The 22,352-nt window shown below is 44.8% G+C and overlaps 1 protein-coding gene across 1 annotated transcript in view; it reads left to right on the top strand.

The window, feature by feature from the left end:
• KCNK10 (potassium two pore domain channel subfamily K member 10) overlaps nucleotides 1–22,352 on the top strand; it is a 65,171-nt gene that overhangs the window by 17,170 nt on the left and 25,649 nt on the right. Inside the window, exons 2-3 of the mRNA XM_045807980.2 lie at nucleotides 2,756–2,873; nucleotides 10,349–10,509. Coding sequence (XP_045663936.2) covers nucleotides 2,756–2,873; nucleotides 10,349–10,509 — 279 coding nt within the window. The remainder of the gene's footprint in view (nucleotides 1–2,755; nucleotides 2,874–10,348; nucleotides 10,510–22,352) is intronic.

Below are 22,352 nucleotides of genomic sequence, written 5' to 3'. Positions count from 1 at the left end.
AGACATCTTATTCTGGATTTTTTGATGAAACAATCATCCCCACTTGTCTCTGCTGCAAATCTGTACTTTTATGTGGAGCTTATGACATTTATGTGCATTTCTCAGCAGAGTGAGACTTGATTGAACCCCAACTCTTTATGCAGCGTCATAGACGTCGTGAATATTAGGTATTGATAGTGTGATTTGAACCCAACTAAGTGGCTGAGGCCTAGAGCTGTCCCCGAGGTATTACTTGCAGGTGGGCCTGGCAGAGCTGAATAGGCAACGAGGACGTAAACACTGGGTAAGGCCTGTGGTTTGGTCTGATGGCACTCACATAGCACAGCGAAAATGGATATTTTACCAGCAAAAGGACTTGCTGTCTGTCTTCCTCTCAAGCAGAGCAGAACATAGCCTCTGATGAGTAAGTGATAGTTGTCAATTAGGAAGGTAAACATGGGCTTAGACACCCTGTATGCACCCTGTGCAGCCTGATTTTAAATCCTGGGGTGCCAGGGTTTATCTTAGAAACAGCTTCCAGGGGAATAGCTCATGTTCGTAGAACAGGAAAGAATACACTTAAGCAAAACAGATTTTTCCCTCTGTTATCCAGTCAGTTGTCTAGGGGTCTGCCAGATTTAGCCTGAGGCTTGTTTTTTTATCACCCATGAGCTCAGAATGGTGTTTGCATATTTAAAGCATTGTAAAAGGAAAAGAAAAATATGCAACAGAAACCATATGTGGCCTACAAAGCCTAAAATATTTACTATCTGGCCCTTATAAGAAAAAGGTTGCCGATGCCTGGTCTAGAGAGTTTGAATTATCTCAGATTAGTGAAGGCAAAAGGTAATGATGATTGACTTTTTCAGTTAGTCTGATTTGTGGCAAACGCTGTCTGCCTGTTTGGACAAAGCTTCATGGGCATTATTTAGGATAAATAGAATCACATTTCAGTATTTAATTGTGTTATCTCCACATGGGGTTATTCCAACTTTGCTCAGGGAAGAGTGTCTCTATTTGTTGTTCCAGAAGTAGCTCATATGTCTGTCACCTCCCTCTGAAGGCCCCACCTGTCACTTCCTCATCACAGCTCACTTGCTTGAAGGTTCTTCCTACCCTCTCACCTGGCCTGAAAGGGGTGGGCAGAGGCCAGCTCAGGAAGGGCTGCTGACGTATTTGGCACCTTATTCTGCACATGCCGAGTCTAGGCAAGGATTTTCAGCTGGGGAGGGTGTGGTCAAAAGCCAATTAAATACACGTGGTGCAGAAGTATGAGCCCTGGGAAGCAGGTGTCTGAGGGGGCTGCAGTACATGGATGGAGCCTCCCGGAGGACGTGGGACCTGGATTGGACCCTGCAGGATAGACACGATTGAGGGAGGGCATAAGCAAAGGTCCGGAGATATAAGGGAGTGTCTCATGGAGTGTCCCACCTTGGGTTTGAGCTTTTCTAGTAGTGTGAAATGAGCTTGGATCATCAGTGTGGTCAATTTATGTGAATTTAAGGTGTATGGAATTCCAAATCTCACAGCCAGCAAGGAGTCATTGTCACTTATTTTAAAAGAAGTGTGTGTGTGTGTGTGTGTGTGTGTGTGTGTGTGTGTGTGTGTGTGTGGCAGGGTGGGGGCAGAGGGAGAGTCAAATGAAAGTCACGAAATTGGCTACTATTCATTACCCCCTAACTCGGTGCTGAGTACTGGGCTGAGTGCATTACACAGACCTTCTCATTGAATCCTCAAAACTCTGTGGGCAAAGGTATTAATATCCCCCGTTTGCAAATGAGGACATTTGCATTTACAGAGGTTAAAATAACTTGTCCATGGTTCTGAAGTTAATAATGGGTAGAGCCTTGCTGGCCTGATTCAAGAGCCCAAGGTCTCCCCTCCTTCCATCCTGAAACAAGCTCAGTGTAAAACATTTTGACAAAACAGAAAAGGGAAGAATGAAAAGCAACTGAGATCCTGCCTTCCAGGGATGACATTTGGGGTGACAATCCTTCCAGACATCTTCCTATGTATATACAAAGTGATATGTATGCATTTTGCATAACCCATGCCCAGATTGCCTAAATCCTGTGCTTGCAAATTTTACATAAATGACACCATACTATATATCCTAGTTTTTTTCCCTCCTAAAACTAATTTTCTAATTTTACTAAGTGGGTGTTTAGTATTTCATGTTATGACTGCATCCACATTTGCGTAACCAGTACCCTATACATCATTTCAGTTTCTTTCTTTCTTTTTTTTTTTAAGATTTATTTATTTATTTATTTGAGAGAGGGAAGCATGTGTGAGAGCGAGGGGGGGTGTGGGGGAGGGGCAGATGGAGGTGTAGAGAGAGCCTCAAGCAGAATCCCTGCTGAGTGCGGAGCCCAACTCAGGGCTCCATCTCATGAACCTGAGATCACAACCCAAACCAAAACTAAGTCAGACACTCAAACAGCTGAGCCACTCGGGTGTCCGATCGTTTCAGTTTCCTGAGCAAGGAAAGAATTTGAGAGCTTTATTTTTTAATTCTTTTTATTTATTTATTTATTTATTAAAAGATTTTATTTATTTATTTGACAGAGACAGCCAGCGAGAGAGGGAACACAGCAGGGGGAGTGGGAGAGGAAGAAGCAGGCTCCCAGCGGAGGAGCCCGATGTGGGGCTCGATCCCATAACGCCAGGATCACGCCCTGAGCCGAAGGCAGACGCTTTAACGACTGCGCTACCCAGACACCCCTAATTCTTTTTATTTTTAACTGAATTTCATGCTTTCTTGCTCTCTTTGCAGCATGCCCTTGACGCTGACAACGCAGGAGTAAGTCCGATAGGAAACTCTTCCAACAACAGCAGTCACTGGGACCTTGGAAGTGCCTTTTTCTTTGCTGGGACTGTCATCACCACCATAGGTATCTGTTCACTTGCTAACATCTTTTCCTCTGGGGGCCATCCTGAGAAATGGCGCTTGGTCAACATTTGGTCCTAGAACCATGGCAGCTTGAGGTTCAAAGGAGGCTCATGGCACATTGTTGGATAAATGCGGGGGATGTAGTGACGTTCTGTAAAAGGCAAAGCAGACTAGGGAATTTCGTTTTTCAAAATGAGAGGCTAGAGAGCCTTTCGTTTGAAAGCACCTGATGAATGGTCAGAGTGGAAAATCACAATATGGAGTGGTCGGTGGAGCTCAAATTCCTTGTTAAAACTTGTTCTTCTTTCTAAGGTTGCATATGAAAGAACCCCAAAATTCTACAAAGTTTGTTATGAAACAGCAGTCTCTGCCCCTCTGTCTGTCCTCACCTCCCCAGGGGCAAACACTGTCATCTCTTTTGACTGATTATTTTGATATTCATTCCCTTGTCTTTAAATATCACGCTTGTATTGCCACTTCCTGAATTTTCAGTGTTAGAGATTATTTCCTGACTTCCAGTTGTGGGAAGGGAAAAATTACAGTGGTCCCCTCATCTGAGGTTTTGCTTTCTGTGGTTTCATTCACCCTTGGTCACCTGCGGTCTGGAAGCAGATGATCGTCTTTCCAATGATTCATCAGAAGGTCAGTAGTGGCCTCACACTACGTCACAATGCCTACGTCATTCACCTCACTTCATCTCATCACATGGGCATTTTATCATCTCACAGCATCACGAGAAGAGGAAGGGCAAGTACAGTACAGATACTATGCTTGATCTTAGCCAAAAGGCCGAGAATTGATGGGCGAGTACAGTACAATATGATATTTTGAGAGACCACATTCACAAAACTTTTATGAAAGTATATTGTTTAAATTATTCTATTTTATTATTAGATATTGTTGTTTGTCTCTTCCTGTGCCTAATGTATAAATTAAACTTTATCATAGGGATGTATGTATAGGAAAAACATAGTATACATAGGGTTTGGTACTATCCGTGGTTTCAGGCACCACTGGGGGTTTTGGTACGTATCCCCTGCAGATAAAGGGAGGATGATTCTTTCTTTTTCCCTGCCCCACTGTAGAAGGACTCTCTTCCCATCCTCCTATCTTCCCAATAGAGTAACAGTGAATGTTTGCATGATTTTGACTAGGTAATTGCTCTTTATAACTGATCCTGTGGTGATCTATGATTACCTCTTTCCCATACTGATTTTTGTGTTACAATATCTGTGTGTGTCTTTTTTCTGATTCTTGGGGAGTTTTATATGTCCATTTCCTAGTTACCCCATCCCCCCACCCCCTTACCTCCAGGAAAGTGTTCTTTTTTTTTTTTTTTTAAGATTTTATTTATTCGACAGACATAGAGACAGCCAGCGAGAGAGGGAACACAAGCAGGAGGAGTGGGAGAGGAAGAAGCAGGCTCATAGCGGAGGAGCCTGATGTGGGGCTCGATCCCAGAGTGCCGGGATCACGCCCTGAGCCGAAGGCAGACGCCTAACCGCTGTGCCACCCAGGCGCCCCTAGGAAAGTGTTCTTGATTGTCTACTTTAAACATTCTCTGCCATATGGTTTTGGTTCTATTCTTTGGGGATTCCGACTATACGTATATTGTCACTTCTTTGCCTGCCTTCTGCGCTTGTCGTTTCCCCCTCTACTCCTTTGTAACTCATAAAATGTGGTTTCCGTTTTGTTCATTTTATCTTCTCTAGTTCTTTCCTGTTTTTGCACAGTACCTATTTTGCCACGCGCTCCTTCCAATTTTATTTTCCTTTTTGTGATCATTAGGGGACTTTTTCCCCTTTGTGTTTCTTTCCTGAATTCCATTAGCTCATATTCCATTTTCCCTTGTTATCTTTCTGATTCTTTCCTGATTTCTTGCTTTTCTGGTTTGTGGTTTTGCTACAGTGGTTGTTGGGGGTGATTACTTCATAGCTGGTCACACTTTTTGTTTGGTTGGGGCAATATTTTTCTGCTGATTGTCTTTCATCCAATGGTAAGTTTTTCTGCTCTTTCCACATTAAAAACAAAACAAAACAAAAACAGAAGTTTTATATTTATGCTGGTCCCATTTCCCTTTTAAATACTTGATACCCAACAAACTGGATATTCCTGATCCAACTATCTGCCAAGTGATTCTGTAGGGCTGGGGAGAGGGGAGCCAGGAGAGGTAGGATAACCTTCCAGATAACTCATCCCCAACTCTCCTCTTTTCTGCTGCCAAAGAGAGGGAGGGTTTCCTGCAAATGTCACCCATCTATGTTATTCTCTGTTTAGTCCTGCCTCTTTGATTTTCTTGAACCAGATCAAGTTTAAGGGGGCTTCTGCTGCTCTCTCTCTTCACCCTATTTTCTATACTTGGTACAAACAAGGATATCTCTTTTGAAGTTCAGAATGAGGCCCTCACCTTCATAATTGGATTTTTGCTGGCACTTTCTGGGGTTTTCCACCGATGCACCCTTTCTTCCATCTCTGTGCCTCTTCTCTTTACTTTTTCCCATGTGGCATGAGTCCAACTTTTTTGGTAATCCTTACACATATGGGGGAAATTGTAGATAATATTCCTCTCCCAGTTCTGCTGAAAATAAGAGTTTTCTCCGCCTCTACAAAGGTTTCGTCATACTGCAATAAAAATCCTCATTCAGAAGAATGGGAGACACATAGCATTGAGAGGTGGGAGCATCTTGTCATTAACACCCATTATGCTCTCTGGGAGGACCTCCCTCATCTGTTGCTCTCTGAGGCCCACCTATGCCTTCTGGGAGGTTCTTCCCTCCCCTTTACCCTTCACGACCACTTCTTATGTGGGTGTTGGATAGTGTGCCCTTCTTGAGGGAGGTACATCTTTGATGATCAACTTCCTATTGGTACAAATTTCAAAGGCTAAGGATTGTTTTAGAGGCACAGGCTTTTGTTACTGTTTTTAGACCTAGCCTTTAGGACCTGTGTTGTTTCTACATTGGTCCATTCAAGAAAGTTATATGCAATAAGAAAATTTGGGATGAGAGAGAATTGGCATTTCTTTTTAGAAAGTCTTTTAATCTAATTATATGACATACCATGTTCACACTTGTAAATACACAAATATATTAAGATTGGCTATTAGAAATATTGGAGATGTGCATTACACTAGTGGGTCTGGGGCCTAGGAGCCTTTTGACCCTCTAGACCAGACTGGATCATTTTAGTCCACAATTTAACAGCTCCCAGCACAGGAATCAAGGTGGCCTGGCTCTATTTGGTATAAGGGCAAAAAGTGCCATAAAACTCAGTGGCACCCAAAAACATCACTGTAGTGGGTCAGAAAAGACCAGTGTTAGGTTAAATTGTGTTCATCAGCCTGGTTTTACCAAGATGGGGGAATGTGTCATGCATTTTAGGAGGATTTATTGTAAAATAATTAAACCTGGGGAGTCTGGGCCACTTCAAGAGGTACATTTTGGGAAATGCCCTCCAGTACCCAGTGTTGGATCCATGAGACATTAGTGTATGTTAAAGAAGACAGAAAAAGGAAAATCCTAATTTTCTTGCTTTATAAAATGGTTAAATCAGTGGTCCATAGGATGCACTGAAAAACACTATAGCTATATCAGAATGCACACTGATGGTATTTCTTGTGTGAACTTGTTAGGGTCTCAGGGGTTTATTAAACAACAGTATTCATTGACCACATGACCTCATGTGATGGGGAGTGGTGGTTCCATCTGCCTAATGAGAAGTACTCGATATGTAACATTTGTTGCCTTTTGTAATGTATGTATGCTGGGATCTTTGAGTTTTTGCAGATCACTCTTAGTCCTTGGCTTCTGCTTCCTGGCGTCCATTCACGGATACACTCTTGTCTCCGGATAACCAGTTCCTGAGTGGTCTTCTTCCATAAGCTTGGCCTCCAGGCCTCAGGGGATGAATCAGCTTTTCTAGACCAAGAAATCTAGTGCTTTGCCTGTGTCTGGCCACAGTCCTTAGTTCAGAGGTGGACATGAGATCTAGATGAAGGCAATAAGAAACTCAGTTCCTAGGCTTTTGCTTAAGCTTTGGAGGAAGTGACTTCCTCTCTTTCTTCCTGGAGGTAAATCTGGAAGGACATAGGCCCAAGACACTAGCAGTCATGTTCTTGGCTAGAATTCAGATAACACTAAAGAAGCAGCAGAAGAAAAGCAGAGTGATAAATGGGGTCCTATTAACACCTTGTGAACTTTGGATGAAGCTACCCACAAAAGTGTTAAGAAATAAATGCTGAAGCCTTTATTTACAGGGGGCAGTGCATTTCTGTTTTTGTTGAAGCCAGACTGCATTGGATTTGTATTATCTACAACTGGAAAAATCCTAAGTAATACACACTTATGGGTCAGAGATCATGGAGGGTCCATAAGTGTCCTCTGGCCTCAATGGCCTGTGCCTGACACTGCTGGCCACCATAGTTGCAAGTGCTGTCCCCCACCTTCTTTGGGCCACCCACTCTTGATGTCTTAGGCAGAACATCCGATTGGATGAGCCTCTGGTCAAGGCATCTTTGTCCTGGCTGCCTGGGGGGCTCTGTTGCCTCTGTTGTGGGAGGCAGGACACTATGTCATATCTATGCAAGATGATAATTGCTAATACTTACCAAGTACTTACTTTGTGTCATGATTTACATGTATTTAATCTCCACAGGCAACTCAGACTTCACATGTAACCCATTTCATCTTTTTTTTTTTAAAGATTTATTTATTTATTTTAGGGGCGGAGGGGCAGAGGGAGAGGAAGAGAGAATCCCAAGCAGACTCCCTGCTGAGCATGGAGCCTGACATGTGGCTTGATCCCAAGACCCTGAGATCACGACCTGAGTCAAAACCAAGAGTCGGGCACCTAACCTACTGAGCCACCCAGGCGCCCCTCATTTCATCTTTAATAGCTACAAGGCAGATGCTATCAATAGCCCCCTGTCAGAGGAGGAAAGGGAGGCAGAAAGGTTGGGGAAATCCTCAAGATCCAAGAGTCAGGAAGAGGAAGTGTCAGAACAGGAAACTCTGCAGTTTCCAGTCTTGAGCCTCTATTACCATGACCCCTACTTCAAAGTTCTGCCAAGGATCGTGGATGGATGGGCAGGGCAGTCTAACAGGCTCGGTAAAGCAGAGCCAAATACCCAGGAATGTGGCCCTCCCATTGCCTCAGAGCAAACTTCCAACATGTTAAAAGTTTAGAATGACGGGGTTGAGGGTTCCACTGGGACAGCTTGTCCATATAGTTCATCAGAGGCAAGGGACACACACACACACACACGTGTATACACACACACAATGCACAAACACAGCGTTACTCAAGAATGGCAGTTACCTGTGTCCAGTATGAAGCGATGGCCTTAAACGTATTTAAAGACTTATTTGAATATTAATGGATTTTACTTCACTGGTGTCCTTACCCAAGAACTTTGCTTTCACTTTATCTTAGTGTTCTAGTCTGTGAAACACTGAATAAATAAGGAGCCAATTGTAGTCATAACACTACTAGTAATAATACTACTTAGCATTCATGTGGTACTTTACAGTTCACTGATTTTTCCGCATTATCCTCGAACCCCTCTGACACCGGAATTTGCGGAGGTTAAGGGACTCTGGGGACAACCAGGCAGAATGAGGTGGAATTGGGTCTGGGCCCTCTGTCTTCTCTCTTCTTTGTCATGCTCCTTGGATGACACCAGAAAGTTCCCTGAACACAGTCCCGACCCAGGCAGTGGGGCAGATCCTCACCAATAGCTGGGGGAAGAGTGCGCGTCTCCTGTCGGGGCTAATGAGACGCCTGTTCAGAAGGTTCGGATCCTCGTTTGCCTGTGCTGTGTCTACAACATGTGTCTTTCTGAGATATTGAGACAAAAGAACACCTACATTCCCTGACAGAGATCAGGCAACGCTGAGACAGTCAAGCAAGGGTCATCGATGTCTCCGCAGGTCCCCGTCGGCCTGGGTGAAGCGAAGCTGTGTAGGCACATTTATTCCCTTTTCAGTGTAAATCAGATTATTCTAGAAGGCAACACTTAGAAAAATGGTTTCGTCCAAGTTCCTGAAAGCACCTGAAAAAAGTTCTAAGAGCCTTTTTTGCACAATTAAATGAAAATGGTGCTGAGTAAAAGGAATGCAAGACGAGGAAGGCTTGCCTGAGCACTCATGGGAGAAATGGAAACTGTAATTTAGATAATTCATGATAAAAGGTTTGAATGATTCTGACAAGAAAATTGAAAAGGAAAATGGCCAGGTGACTCATCACCCAAAGACAGACAGCAGCAGCGAGCTCTCTAGGCTCATAGGAGGTGCAGGATGGGGCAGCGGCAACATTGGCCTTGGCTGTGCCGCATCCCTAACATGCCCTCAGCCACGAACCCCATAACTCCTCCATCGCATGGATTTAGAAACAGACCCCGCATGAGTTCCTCTAATATGGGAGAACAGTTGGGTGACTCTGCAGATGCTAGCGAGCATAACATTGCATTACGCATTAGCATGAGACCGACTATCAAGCAATTTAGATGCTCATCTCTCTGCAACTCATGCCAACACCATAGCCTTTCCCCCAGAATACTTCCCTTAGCCCCATCCACGTAGAGGAAGCCCAGTGCTCACTATACAGAAGTTACTTACATAATTGCAGAATTCTGAAGAATGCAGATGTTGGTGTTTTCAAGCACTATTTGAAATACATATTATAGACATGGCTATAAAAAGATTCTTTTATATTCAAACATCCATTCTACCAATAAACATGTATTTAGCGCCTGATAGCCCTTGATGAAAGAAGCAGGTGGGAGGAGAGGCAGGACCCAGAGACGATGCAAAGTGCCCAGTAAAGAGAAAAAGAGCCAAGCAGAGCTAACATCGCTGTCAGCCTGCAAAGAGGCACAGTCTTCCTTCCCTGCTGTACAATTTTCAGGCTTCTCAGAGTAGGGCTGTATGATCCATGGGTCCTTTCTGAATGTGTGCCAGATCACATATCCTGCCTAATGCGGAGCGCCCATCACCCTATAGAGCCAGATGTCGAGGACAGCCCGTCTGTTACGTGGAGGGGATGCCCATGGGATGAGACTATAAAGGAGAAACTCTTTTCCAGTCTAAAAAGGGCTGTGGTGAACCCTCCTTGGATGTTCAGTTCTCCCTGAACCATGCATGTCCAAGACATTGGTGTTTCTGAGATGGATGACACTGGTTTTCATCTGCAATGCTATTCAGGGGTACTACAAATTTCCTAAAATATAATCTAATTAAACACATTAAGATCCAGGAAGGCTGGATCTCCTTAAAACTGTTTCCAGGGAGAGAAGGGAGAGAAGCGATGGAACGATGTTCTGAATGTTAGAGGGCCGTTGATAATGCTCTACGCCCCAAAGCTCGTGCAGTGGGGGAGCGCAGAAACCCTGCAAGAAATCTGCGGATTCTCTGGTTCACCTCTCTGATTTCTCTGCCACCTCACCACTCTCCCTCTCTCTTTTTTACTATTTCTCACCAGGGTATGGGAATATTGCTCCAAGCACTGAAGGAGGCAAAATCTTTTGTATTTTATATGCCATCTTTGGAATTCCGCTCTTTGGTTTCTTATTGGCTGGAATTGGAGACCAACTTGGAACCATCTTTGGGAAGAGCATTGCAAGAGTGGAGAAGGTCTTTCGAGTGAGTACTGCATCTATTTAAACCCTAACCTCTTTGATCCCACTGGCTTTTTAGCCTGATGGGATCCAGAAGGAATGGTCAGGGTGTTATCATATCATTGCCACTTTTAACGGACGAGTTTAATGTTATAATTGATTTTCTGTTTTGGCCAATGGTAGTCACAGGTACTGTGCCTAAACTCCCTAAACTCCCTTCTCTTTAGCAGTTTCCTTCATTACAGTGGTATTTCTGCAATCACAACACAAGAGGGTTAAGTACAGGTGTGCCAAAACGAGGTTTTCTGAAGGTGGGAGGCAAATTAAGTTTCATCTTAAAGATGGAAGATGGGTTTCTAAGTGTATTTGCAATAAAGTAGAGAAGTAAACCCATTTGTTTTGTTATTGGAAATTCTTCACTCCCTTTTATTTCCAAGTCCGGTGTCTTTAGACTGATCCTGGCTTCTAAGACCTCTTCCGGAAGGCTGGCTTTTCCAGATATGCGTCGTGCTTTGTATGTGTCTCTTCATGGCCCCACCCTCTCTGTCCTCTCACTTCCGTGTGCTCTTTCAGCAATAGTACACTGATGTACTAATTTATACTAAGGTGTTGATGATTGCTATTATCTTAGAGGGTTTTTTTTTTCTTCCTGAGAATACTTACCTTTAAACAAGGGACAAAAACTCAACTCAAGGAATTTATTTGCTAAAGATGGCTTTCCTGGCCTCAGCGATAGGTTTGTGGAACAGATATGATTGGCCTGGGATTCCCAAGGCCCTTTACCTAACACTTATTCATATGATTTTACAGAAAACTTGTTTGGCTCAGGTGTAACATCGTTTCTGCTCTCTTTTTCATTATTGACCTAGTTCTTGAGTCTTTCAAACCGTCTTCAGGGAGTTGTTTCTGATGATGGCTTAGTATCTATAAATGACAATTTGAGACCTTTTCAGAATCTAGCAATGATGGGCAAAGATAGATCAGCGGTGAGTTTTAACGCTGTGTTTGTTTTTCTCTCTGAGACAAGACATCACGACTTCTCTTTAGAAAAAGACAGGGGAGCTCCCTAGGTGAGCGGTTTCAGGTTTATGAGAGTGGAGGAACGGGGCAGGAGAACTGGCTTAGAGCCGCCTTTTATGAACTCAGTGATCCTGGGTGAGCAGCCTCAGTTTACTCATCGGTGAGAAAGAGGAGGATAGAATTTGAATCCATGTTAGAAGGTTCTGGTGAGGATTAAATGAAAGAATGTATGGAAGGGAGCTTGGCACAGGGCCAGACACATAGAGTTCAGCCCTGCTGTGTATCTGTCTCCCGAAAGAAACCCTTATTAGCAGCCTAGCCACCCATTCAGATTTCATCTGAGGAGCTCAGGGGTGCAGGGACTTTCCTGGAATGTCCCACAACCTTTGCTCCCAGGTGCTGGCTGGCCAGCTGGCTCATTAGAACGTGCACTTGGGCTCAGTGGTCACCATGGAAACCGTCAGGGCTCAGCGTCTCTGCTTCTCAGATGTTCAGGTCTCCCTAAACCAGACGTGGCAGCCGGTCTCCAAGAGCTGTTTTGAGCTTCTCGGAGGTGCCCTGTTAGCCGGGGCCTCATGGCCCTCCAAGTTAGAGAGAAATGAGGCCAGTGGATTGAACACTCAGAAGAACAGGATTCAAATGGAGAAATGACTGATCTGGCATTTTTATTTTTATGTAGCTTCCCTAGATCTCAGTTTCCTTATTTGTAGACTGAAAGGATTGCACGAAAAGCTTTTGAAATTCCCCGTTTAGAAAAAAAAAATTAGTTACTGTATTCTAAATGAAATCATTGTGACCACATCTGCTACTGAATTTGGGGACTTAGTGTCCCCTAATGAGTTTCGAACTACAAGGAGAGAGTACTAGTCTCCTTCCCTTAAACTGCCTCTCAGATGGATGGATGGTGCAAAGGACTCTGGGACAGAGCCTTAAAAACCTTGCGTTTCACTTTTATGCTGATGGCGCACTCAATTCCTTGCGGCACCATCACCACCGAAGACTGGGAGTCTTTTAGGAAGGAAACCGCGGTATATTATCACATTGGCAGCCTGCGATGCATGCATTTGCAGAACTCGGAGGAGGGTGCTGTTGGAAGGGGTGACTGAGTTCCAGGAGGAGTGGAAGCGCACTTCCTGAATACAGAAACAACCCAGCTGCACTTCGCTGGCTGCCTCTAGTTTTGGTGGAAAATCTCAAAGCGCTTTGCCTTTCGTTTAAATGACATCTCAAAGGCCAGCTCCTCTTAGATGATGACTTGAAAATTGAAAATTTTATAAACAACAAAGTTGGGGGTTGTGGATTTTTAGTTCCTATGGGGAAGGTACATTTTCCCCCTCCTACCCATTCAAGGTTTAAGTCTTTTTCTTCATCTGCTGTGTTTTCTCTCAGCTGTAGGGAAGAGACGATTTTTAGTTCAGTAAAGATAAAATATAAAATAAGCCTTCTGGGTGCCTGTGTTCTGAAGTGACATGATTTGGGTCCTTCTACCACATCCCAGGTCTGAGCCTCATTTTCAAGAGTTACTGGAGGTTAATGTATTATTCAGGAATGCTTTTGGCTGCAGAGTCATACAATATCTGGGTTTATAGCAAATGAATAAAAAAACCTTTTTTCCCTTCTCTTTTTTTTCCCCTTCTGAAATCAGAAATAATGGAGAAATAGACGTGGGAGTCGATGAAGATTAAGATGTCAGCTTTGATGCTGACAAGCTGATCAGAGGATGTAGCTTTGTTTTTTGTTTTTTAAAGATTTTATCTGTTCATTCGAGAGAGCGAGAGAGTGAGAGAGCACATAAGCAGAGGTGCAGAGAGAGAAGGAGAAGCAGACTGAGAAAGGAACAGGGAGTCTGACACATGGCTCCATCCCAGGACCCGGAGATCATGACCTGAGCCGAAGGCAGATGCTTAACTGACTAAGCCACCCAGGCACCCTGTAGCTTTGGTTTTGACGCCAGAAAGACTTATTAGCCACTTCACCCTGAATCAGAAGGACCTACCTGCTGTGTTAGTTTTCTACTGATGTGTAACAGATTATCGCAAGTGTGGAAACTTAAAACAACACCCATTTATCGTGTCACGGTTCTGTAGGTCAGAAGTCCGGGCGGGCTTGGCTGGGTGCTATGCTCAGCATACGATGGGGCTGAAATGAAGGTGCTGGCTGGGTGGGGCTCTGGATCTGGGGAAGAATCTGCTTCCTGACACATTCAGATTTTGCCAAAAATCAGTTGCCAGGGGTCGTAGGGCTGAGATTCCTGTGTCCTTGCTTGTTGTCAGGCAGAGGCCTCCCATTCTTGGCTTCTAGGAGTTGTCTGAATTCCTTGGCACATGGCCCCTCCATCTTTAAAGCCAACATGGAATTCTTCTGGTGTTTTGTATCTCTGTGACTTCCCTTTGTCCCTCTGCCACCAGCCTGAGAAAGTGTCCTGCTTTTAAGGGCTCATGTGAATTGATCAGACTCACATCTCAAGGTCAACCATGCCATATGATAGATGACTGTCATGGGAGTGAGAGCTCATCACAGCAGAGGTCCTGGGGATTAGGGTGGGGTATTTTCACGGGCCGTTTTAGAAATTCTGTCTCTTCTAGTCATTGGCAGCACAGGGCCCCTCAATGAGAGCAGGGTCAGCCCAACTAACCTTGCTAAATCATAGAGGGAAAAACAAAGTATACCTCTGCATAGCAGACGATTTCAGATGCGAGAAGAAGGGGGCAGAGCTCAGTCCCTTCTGCTAAGTCCGCCTGTAAGTCACTTGTCTGATTGAGCAGCCAGAGTGTTCCTCTGGCTAAAGTCCTTCCACGTCGAACATGAGGCCAGGAGAATGGACATTGCCCCAGCACTGATTAACCGTGGGTTAAAAGTTCAACACTTACTTATCTTGCATAGCAAGAAGCCTGGAGGAAGGCTGTTTCAGGTTTGGCACATCAGTTCCCCAGTGAGAAGATCAGGATCGTGGTGCCAGTTCTGATGTGTAGATCTTTCCCCCACACCGCCAAGCAATTTTTTTTTAAAGATTTTATTCATTTATTTATTCGACAGAGATAGAGACAGCCAGCGAGAGAGGGAACACAAGCAGGGGGGGAGTGGGAGAGGAAGAAGCAGGCTCATAGCAGAAAAGCCTGATGTGGGGCTCGATCCCATAACGCCGGGATCACGCCCTGAGCCGAAGGCAGATGCTTAACCGCTGTGCCACCCAGGCGCCCCAGCCAAGCAATTCTTTGATGCCAACTGGATGTCCTACAGTTCAACTCAACTCTGACTCTATCTACCTAGAGATAGCATCAGATCCCATAGGTTAAGAACTCAGTCCCAAGATGGCCAGGCACAAGTCCAAGTTGTCCCCTGTGCTTCTGACCACATGGCTGTAGATCATAGGTTCCCACGATCCCCTCTTTGGGTTCAATAAATCTGCTAGAATGGCTCACAGAATTCAGGAACCAGTTTACTCACTAGATTACAAAGGATTGTACGGGATATAAATCAACAGCCAGATGAGGACCTGCGTGGGGAGGTCCTGAATAAAGGAGCTTCTGTCCCTGTGGAAGTTGGGGCCTGGCACAGTAGCACATAGAAGCTTTCTCGTTCACCAACCTGGAAGCTCCTTGAATCCCCTCCTTTTGGGTTTTTATGGAGGCTTTATTATATAGGCCTGATTGAGCCAATCACTAGCCATTGATGATTGATTCAACCTCCAGCCCCTCCCGCTCCAAGGAAACCAGGAGGTGGGGTCGAAAGTTCCAACCCTCTCCTTCTGGTTGGTTTCCCTGCCAACCAGCCCCCATCCCTAGGTGATCCAAAAGTCATGTCATCGACATAACAAAAAACACCTTTGTTGCTGTCATCACGGGAAATTCCAAGGGTTTTAGGACCTCTGTGCCAAGAATGGGAGGAAGACCAAATATTTGTTTCCTGTTACAAATCACAACTTTACGCGAGGTTCCACATGTTTTGTTCTCTCTGTCTGCGCTGCTGTCCTTGGCATGTTGGCTTTTCATCCTCAGGCTTGTTACCTCATGGTTTGCAAGATGGCTGCCTCAGGACCAAATATCATGTTTTTACTCGACCACATTTAAGGCAAGACAAAAGGTCTCCTTTTACGGGAGAAAAATCTTCCCCAGAAGTTACCCTGCAGACTTCGCTCTGTCTCACTGACCAGAACTGGGTCATATGACCATTCCTACCTGCAAGGGGAGTTAAGAAAGTGAGTATCTGACAAAGAAGAGTATCTGACAATCCATTGATCGAGACCCATGGTTCTCAAAGTGTGGTTCCCTGGACCATCAGCATCAGCATCCTCTGGAAACGGGTTAGTAATGAAAATTCTTAGCAAAGTTGGGGCCCAGCAATCTGTGTCTACCAAGCTTTCTAGGTGATTCTGATGCCTACTAAAGTTTCAAAACCCTTGGCACAGAGGAATCATGCTTCCTCTCCCGGGGCTGACTACCTTGCTGTGATGAACAACATGAGAATTCCAGTAGTGAAGAAGAAGTTGGGGTAAGCAAATGAGAGCGTCTGGCTCAGTTCCGGTCTACCGTTAGCTGCAAAGACCACTCATAAGGAAGCTATCTTCCCTCCTTGTCATAAATCGGGTGGTCTCTGGGATCCTTGAATCAGTCAGGGAAGACTAACTTATGTGGGGGTGTCAAACAATCCTAGCTTTCTCTCACCCTTGCCAGAGCTGCTGTAGCCCTGGGAACCCTCCAGGCTGAGGAAGAAAGCTGGGCATTGTACCCTGGCCCTAGGAGCTTTGGCCTTTTGGCCCAATGGCTCCAGCTAGTCACTTGGCCCCGCCCAGCCACAAAGGGGGCCTGGAATGCATAGTTTGATCTCCAGGAAGTGATTTCCAGGATGGGAAAATGTGTGAGTACTAGTGATGTCTGGGATTATCTGTGGGCCCCTCTCTACGGTGATAAGCATCCTTAAAATTTAGATGCAGTTGGCCTGTGGGTCACTCTTTGGGGAACGCTACTCCGTGAGGCTCATTTCACTCTGAGAAATGGAACCCATAATTTATTAAGTGACGTGGCTAGAGCCACATAGTGAGTGGGGGTTATAGCCTGGACTTGAACCTGTAATCCTGCCTTAACCTCTTCCAGGTGGGCCAAAAATACTAACTGCCAAATATAGTCATCCATGCCATGAAACCAACGTAGAGTGTAAGATTTTTGAACATGTCATGCTAATTCATGGAGATGATTTTTAAGTATTTATATAACATAAAGTAAAACTAATTCTTCCTGGGTTTCCAGAGGGAATTCTGGGCAGTTAGTAAGGAAGGATAATTATTTGGAATTAAATAAGGTTGACCTTGGGCTCTGAAGCAGATTTTGGAAGCGGGAAGCTTCTCTCTCCCCTGCTGTGGGCTGGCTCTTTTGCTGGGCCGGGCAGACTGTCACCTGATAGGATGCTGTAGGAAAACTGGCTAGATTTTGGACTGGATCCCATTTTCTTGCTCTGAGCTGGACTTTGGCCTCTGGTGGGAAGCAGCTGCCTCTTTTTATCTGGCTAAACAGCAAGCTTTTTGATATTACCTTTAAAACTAAGAGACACTCTTTTTCTTCCTTGGCCTCTTCCCCCAAGGATGCAGCAGAAATGTTTATTTGCCTTTGGAGCCAAAGAAGCCTCGGTGTAGCTGACAAATAATAACATATCACCCTAGGCTTATCAGCGCCATGATTGCCTGGGGACTTTAGAGGCTGTGAGATGCTTAAGACGGGGTGATGACAGTCTCAATCTGCTAATGATGTTCAATTAGTGGGCTAATCAATCACTTTGGATTGCAGGCAGGGGCTGGTGGTGGCAGCCAAGGACTGCGGGGGGCCTCTGCCATGTGCCTGGCATGAGTCAGGGAAACACTTTGAAGGGCACACGTGGCAGGAGCCTTCTGTTACTCACAAGTGGTCTTTGAGCTAGCCCCCAGTAGCAATGGGATGAACTTAAAAGAATTATTATTTCAAGAAGATAAAAGCTCTTGTTTTGGAAGCTGGGTGTTCTTTTCAGCTCTGTGGGTTCAACTACGATTTCTAATTCTATTAGTAGTGCAAATACTCATCGGGTATTAGTTACGTACGCCAGCCTAAAGAGGTGGGGGGAGGGCGAGATGGTAGGCTGAGAGTGCCCGTGTGTGTGTGTGTGTGTGTGTGTGTGTGTGTACATATGCGTACGTGTCTGTTTGCCTCTGTATCGCACCTACACTCGTGCGTACTGTATTAAACATTCCTGAGACATAACTCAGTACAATTCATGTTACATGGATAATGTGGGTTTATTCTGATCAGAGAGAGGATCCCGGGTTTAATGTGAACAATTGCTTTCTTACTTTCCCTAAGGGACTGGGAAGGGGTGGGAGGTAATCGTTTTAAAAACAATTTCAAAGAAGATAAATATTTTTAAAGCTTTATCAAGCAGGCCTCTTCTAAATTAGTTTAAGGATATTGTCTGGCTTTAACGATAGGCACGGATGTGAACTTGAGACATACTCCATAAATGACATTCACAAACCAGACTGCACAACATCTGTTTTTTTTAAGATTTTATTTATTTATTTGAGAGAGAGAGAGAGAGAGAGAGAGAGCGTGAGCTGGGGAAGAGGCAGAGGGAGAGGGAGAGGCAGACTCCCCGCTGAACAGGGAGTCTGATGCAGGACTCAGTCCCAGGACTCTGGGATCATGACCTGAGCTGAAGGCAGACGCTTAACCGACTGAGACACCCAGGCGCCCGAATGCACAACATCTGTAAGTGACAGCCCATGACACAGTCTGTCCATGAATGGCCCCCTCTTTTCTCTCTTCCTGTAATTCAGGGTTGCTCCGCCTTGTCACTGTCGACACTTGCGGCTGGGTTATTGTCATGGGCCCTGCCCTGTGCATTGCAGGATGTTTGGTGACACCTCTGGCCTCCACTCACTAGGTGCCGGGATCACCAGTGCCCCCAGTTAGGACAGCCAAAACCATCTCCAGACATTAGTAAATGTCTCCTCGGGGCAAAATCGCCCCACTTAAGCCACAGCTCTGCTGAGATATAAGAGGTCAATTGTCCCACAGGTCCCAAGGTGCATGCCCTGCTCCCCTGGCTGAATCTTCCACTCCTGTTCCAGGGTCCCTGCCAATGGTCTTACCTGGTTTTTCAGTGCTGGTGTCTCTCCTGCCCAGAGCTCTCCTGTCTCGCATGGGTCTGTAAAGAGAGCTTTAGAAATTTTATGCTCTGGGAATAAGATCGTTTCTCACCAATGAGGGAAAATGCCTGGGGACCTGACCCTGATGATATACACAAACATAGATTGTTCTGGCTGTTTTTTTTTTAGCAGGCAAACCATCTCAGCACTGTCATTAGTGGACCCTGTAAGGACTAATTGGATATATAATTCTTCCTCTTCTTCGACTCATCTTTGGTAGCTAGCTGGTGTCTGTTTGGTGTTTCCTGTTGCCATCTGAGATCACTGTAGGCTTTAATGGCTTTTAAAATGCATTTTCACTCTTTTCAATAAACATTAAAGCTTGCAAACTCTGCCTAAAATATAACTACTTAAAATACCGCCCACATAGTGTTCAACATTTTCACATTTTTAAGGTAGCTTTAACAAAGCCCGTCTCTGGCAAGCTTTGATCACAGGTAACTTCTGGGAATCTGACTGTTACTTAGAGGTGGCCAATCACTCATGAACTTCTACGTGTAGGACCTTTGTAGGGAGCCTTGGATTTGTCATTTGTCCAGTGGGATTTGGTCGAGGTCAGACTGAGGGTTAAGGCACCTCAGTAGTGAAGTCTAGAGATGAGTTGCTAACCTGCTTTGAGAGTTTACTGTATGCCAGACCCTGGGCTGTGGGCTTTACCAGAGTGAGCTGCTCCACAGCCTTCCCGGGCAGACCAGTATCTTCTTACTCTTATGAGATTGGAATGCTTAGACTGCTCTGTGACCTGCCCAAGGTCACCCAGCCCCTAAGCAACAGAGTAAGGATTCCAAAGCTGGTGACCCTGCCCCAGTTTGCATGCATAGACTTAGTCTTTCCACTATCCTTCCTTCCTTCTTTCTCTTGTAAGGTAAGGTTGGCATATGATAGTTCAGAAGAGTCTAGGGGCGCCTGGGTAGCGCGTTGGTAAGCGTCTGCCTTCGGCTCAGGGCGTGATCCTGGCGTTTTGGGATGGAGTCCCACATCGGGCTCCTCCGCTGAGAGCCTGCTTCTTCCTCTCCCACTCCCCTGCTGTGTTCCCTCTCTCGCTGGCTGTCTCTCTGTCACATAAATAAATAAAAAATAAAAATAAAAAAAAATTAAAAAAAAGAGTCTCCATGAAAGATTTAGGAAGACCCGGGGACAGATAAAGATGGCTAGTTGAGAAAAGTGAATGTCGGCCCTGTCTTTCTCTGCTTTCCAAGGGTTCTGGTTTTCCAGCTTCATATGATCTGTTGATACTTCGAATTGGACACTAGTCTCTGATTCTTCTCTGTGCGCCTGCATTATCTCCCTAATATTGGTTCATTATTAGCAAATGTCTGTTTCTTGGTGTTCCCTTCTCTTGGAAATTCATCTAGGATTTAAATGTCCCCTTGCTCATGTCTGCTATGTGACTAATGCTAATACGAGCTCCTAGAAAGGCTTATGCTGTCCTAATGGCTGCCTCATCCTGGGCCACCTGCAAGAGAGAAGTTGCCAGACAGATGATATTCTCCACTCTGTGTTCGTCCACCTTGTTGCCCCACTTCATACAACTCACTCAGTGTGGACAATAAGAGGAACACACAGCTCGAAGCCAAGCCTCTTGGTGATCTGAGCCAGCTGGTCTTGCCCTCAAACACATTCTCCTTTTCCTGGATTCATTGAGTTGTCTCAACATTCTGCTTCAATGGTTTTGAGAATCTGGAGTTTGAGGGAACCAACACCAAGACCTTGATTCCCAGTGGGGATTTAACTCAGTCCTAAGCTCAAGAAATGTTGTGGAAGAAGTTCTTCCTCAGTGGTCACCCAATAGAGGAAAGTCTGTGCAAGATTTTTACGGATATTCATTATCTGCTAGGACTTGCCCATTAAGCACATGATCACTTTCTAGAATCCCAGGGGTTTTATTAAGACATTTTATATCTTTGCATGTTGGGGCCACCACAAACCCAGCGATGCTTTAAATCTACCACATGGTAACCTGTTTCTAAAACTTCCAGGTGCTGGGCGCCTGGGTGGCTTAGTTGGTTAAGTGTCTGCCTTCAGCTCAGGTCATGATCTCAGGGTCTGGTCTGCTTCTCCCTCTACTTTTCCCCCTGCTTTTAATCTCTTTTTCTTTTTCTCTCTCTTGGATAAATAAATAAAATCTTTAAAAAAAGATAAAACTTCCAGGTACTTTTGAGTTAATGGATTTAATGCAAGAATTTTATTAGGACCACATTTTTATTAGTATCGTAAAACCAGCTTAACAGGTGGATGATGATTTCCCATGTTCACCCTTCATCACCAATTTTCACAGGCTAGTTTGGTCACGCTGGAAGGCACTGATTTAATAGACTAATAATCCTTTGCCTTTTTATAGAACTCTTTTCTCTTTTTTGGTTACATATGTCAATGTAAAAAAAAAAGGCTTTTTTTTTTTTTTTTTTCCCACACACATTTAGCCTCATGCTACCTCTGTGAGTCAAGAAAGTAATAACCCACTCTGGTGTAGCTTACAACAAATTAAAATTGAGAAACTCCCTTGTTGAGCTGAGTCTGCCCATCACGGTGCTGGGTATATGATCAGCATGTTTATACCAGGGCAGCAGGGAACGTGATTTCTAAGTAACACTATGTCAGTAGTCATTGATAAATTTCGCATTGCTCGAGGAAAGGGAAATTGTTTGGAAGACACCCTCATTGAGAGGCATGCCACTGTTCGGAACACCCACACCAAAGAGGCAGCTCCCTTGGGACGTGACTGCACGACAGGGCGTAGTATAGTCATACTGCTGAGTAGGCTCTGAGAGCTCCGTGTAAGGCAGGGCTGCCCGGATTAAATCTAGCCCAGGACATGTACGTTCCTGTTGGAGGAAATACACTTTGTCTTTCTGGGGGGAAATGCTTTGCTTTTTTATTTTCTGCAAAGAGCTGCATCTGTGCATTGTAGCATTTTCGGTGTGATGGTTTTGTACTGTGTCTTGGGAGTTTACTGCTGAGCTTTAGTCTCTCGTTAGCACAGAGCTGTGGTTCTCACCCTGTGGGTGGTGGTTTCCCAGGGGCCCGAGGTTCTATTTTAAAAGATCAGAGAATTACTTTTTGTGCTTCAAACATTGCTGGTAGAAAGAATAAATAGTAGGTCTCCTTCACGTATATACTACCCTTTTTTGAATGTACTTGGAGGAATCATCATTAAGAATTCAATCGGTGTGTATAAAACATTCTATTGTGTGCGTATTGAGGAATGTCTTTTTAATGTTTAAAAGGGATTCTTATACTGAAAAAGTTGAGTACAAAGGGACTGAGCAACACTGGCTTTTCAAATCAGTGCTGTTTCCATGTCATTCTGGGTTCTCTTTTTCTCCACGGAATTAGCATTTTTGTCCAGGCCATAGTCACTGTTTCAAAGAAATTCTCTTCTCATTTAAGATAACCCCAGGAGTTAGTGGGATACTTCAGAGCCTTGCTTCATCATTTTTCCTTATGCCCCCCCCCTTTTTTTTACTGTGGGAAATTGACCATTTTCACCATTTAAAAACGTCTGGTTCAGTGGCATTAATTACATTCCCGTTGTTGTGCAAACATCACCACCATCTACCTCCAGAACTCTTTCATCTTCCCAGACTGAAACAATGTACTCAACCAACACTAACTCCTCGTTCTCCCCTCCCCCAGCCCACCCTCCCCCCGCCCACCCCCACCCCCCCGCAATTGCT

The sequence above is a fragment of the Ursus americanus genome, chromosome 26 (genome assembly GCF_024610735.1).
Source record: "Ursus americanus isolate L20-20 chromosome 26, mUrsAme1.1.p, whole genome shotgun sequence".
NCBI classification, from domain to species: domain Eukaryota; kingdom Metazoa; phylum Chordata; class Mammalia; order Carnivora; family Ursidae; genus Ursus; species Ursus americanus.
The sequence above is the reverse complement of the archived record's forward strand: the minus strand, read 5'-3'. Positions and strand labels throughout refer to the sequence as shown.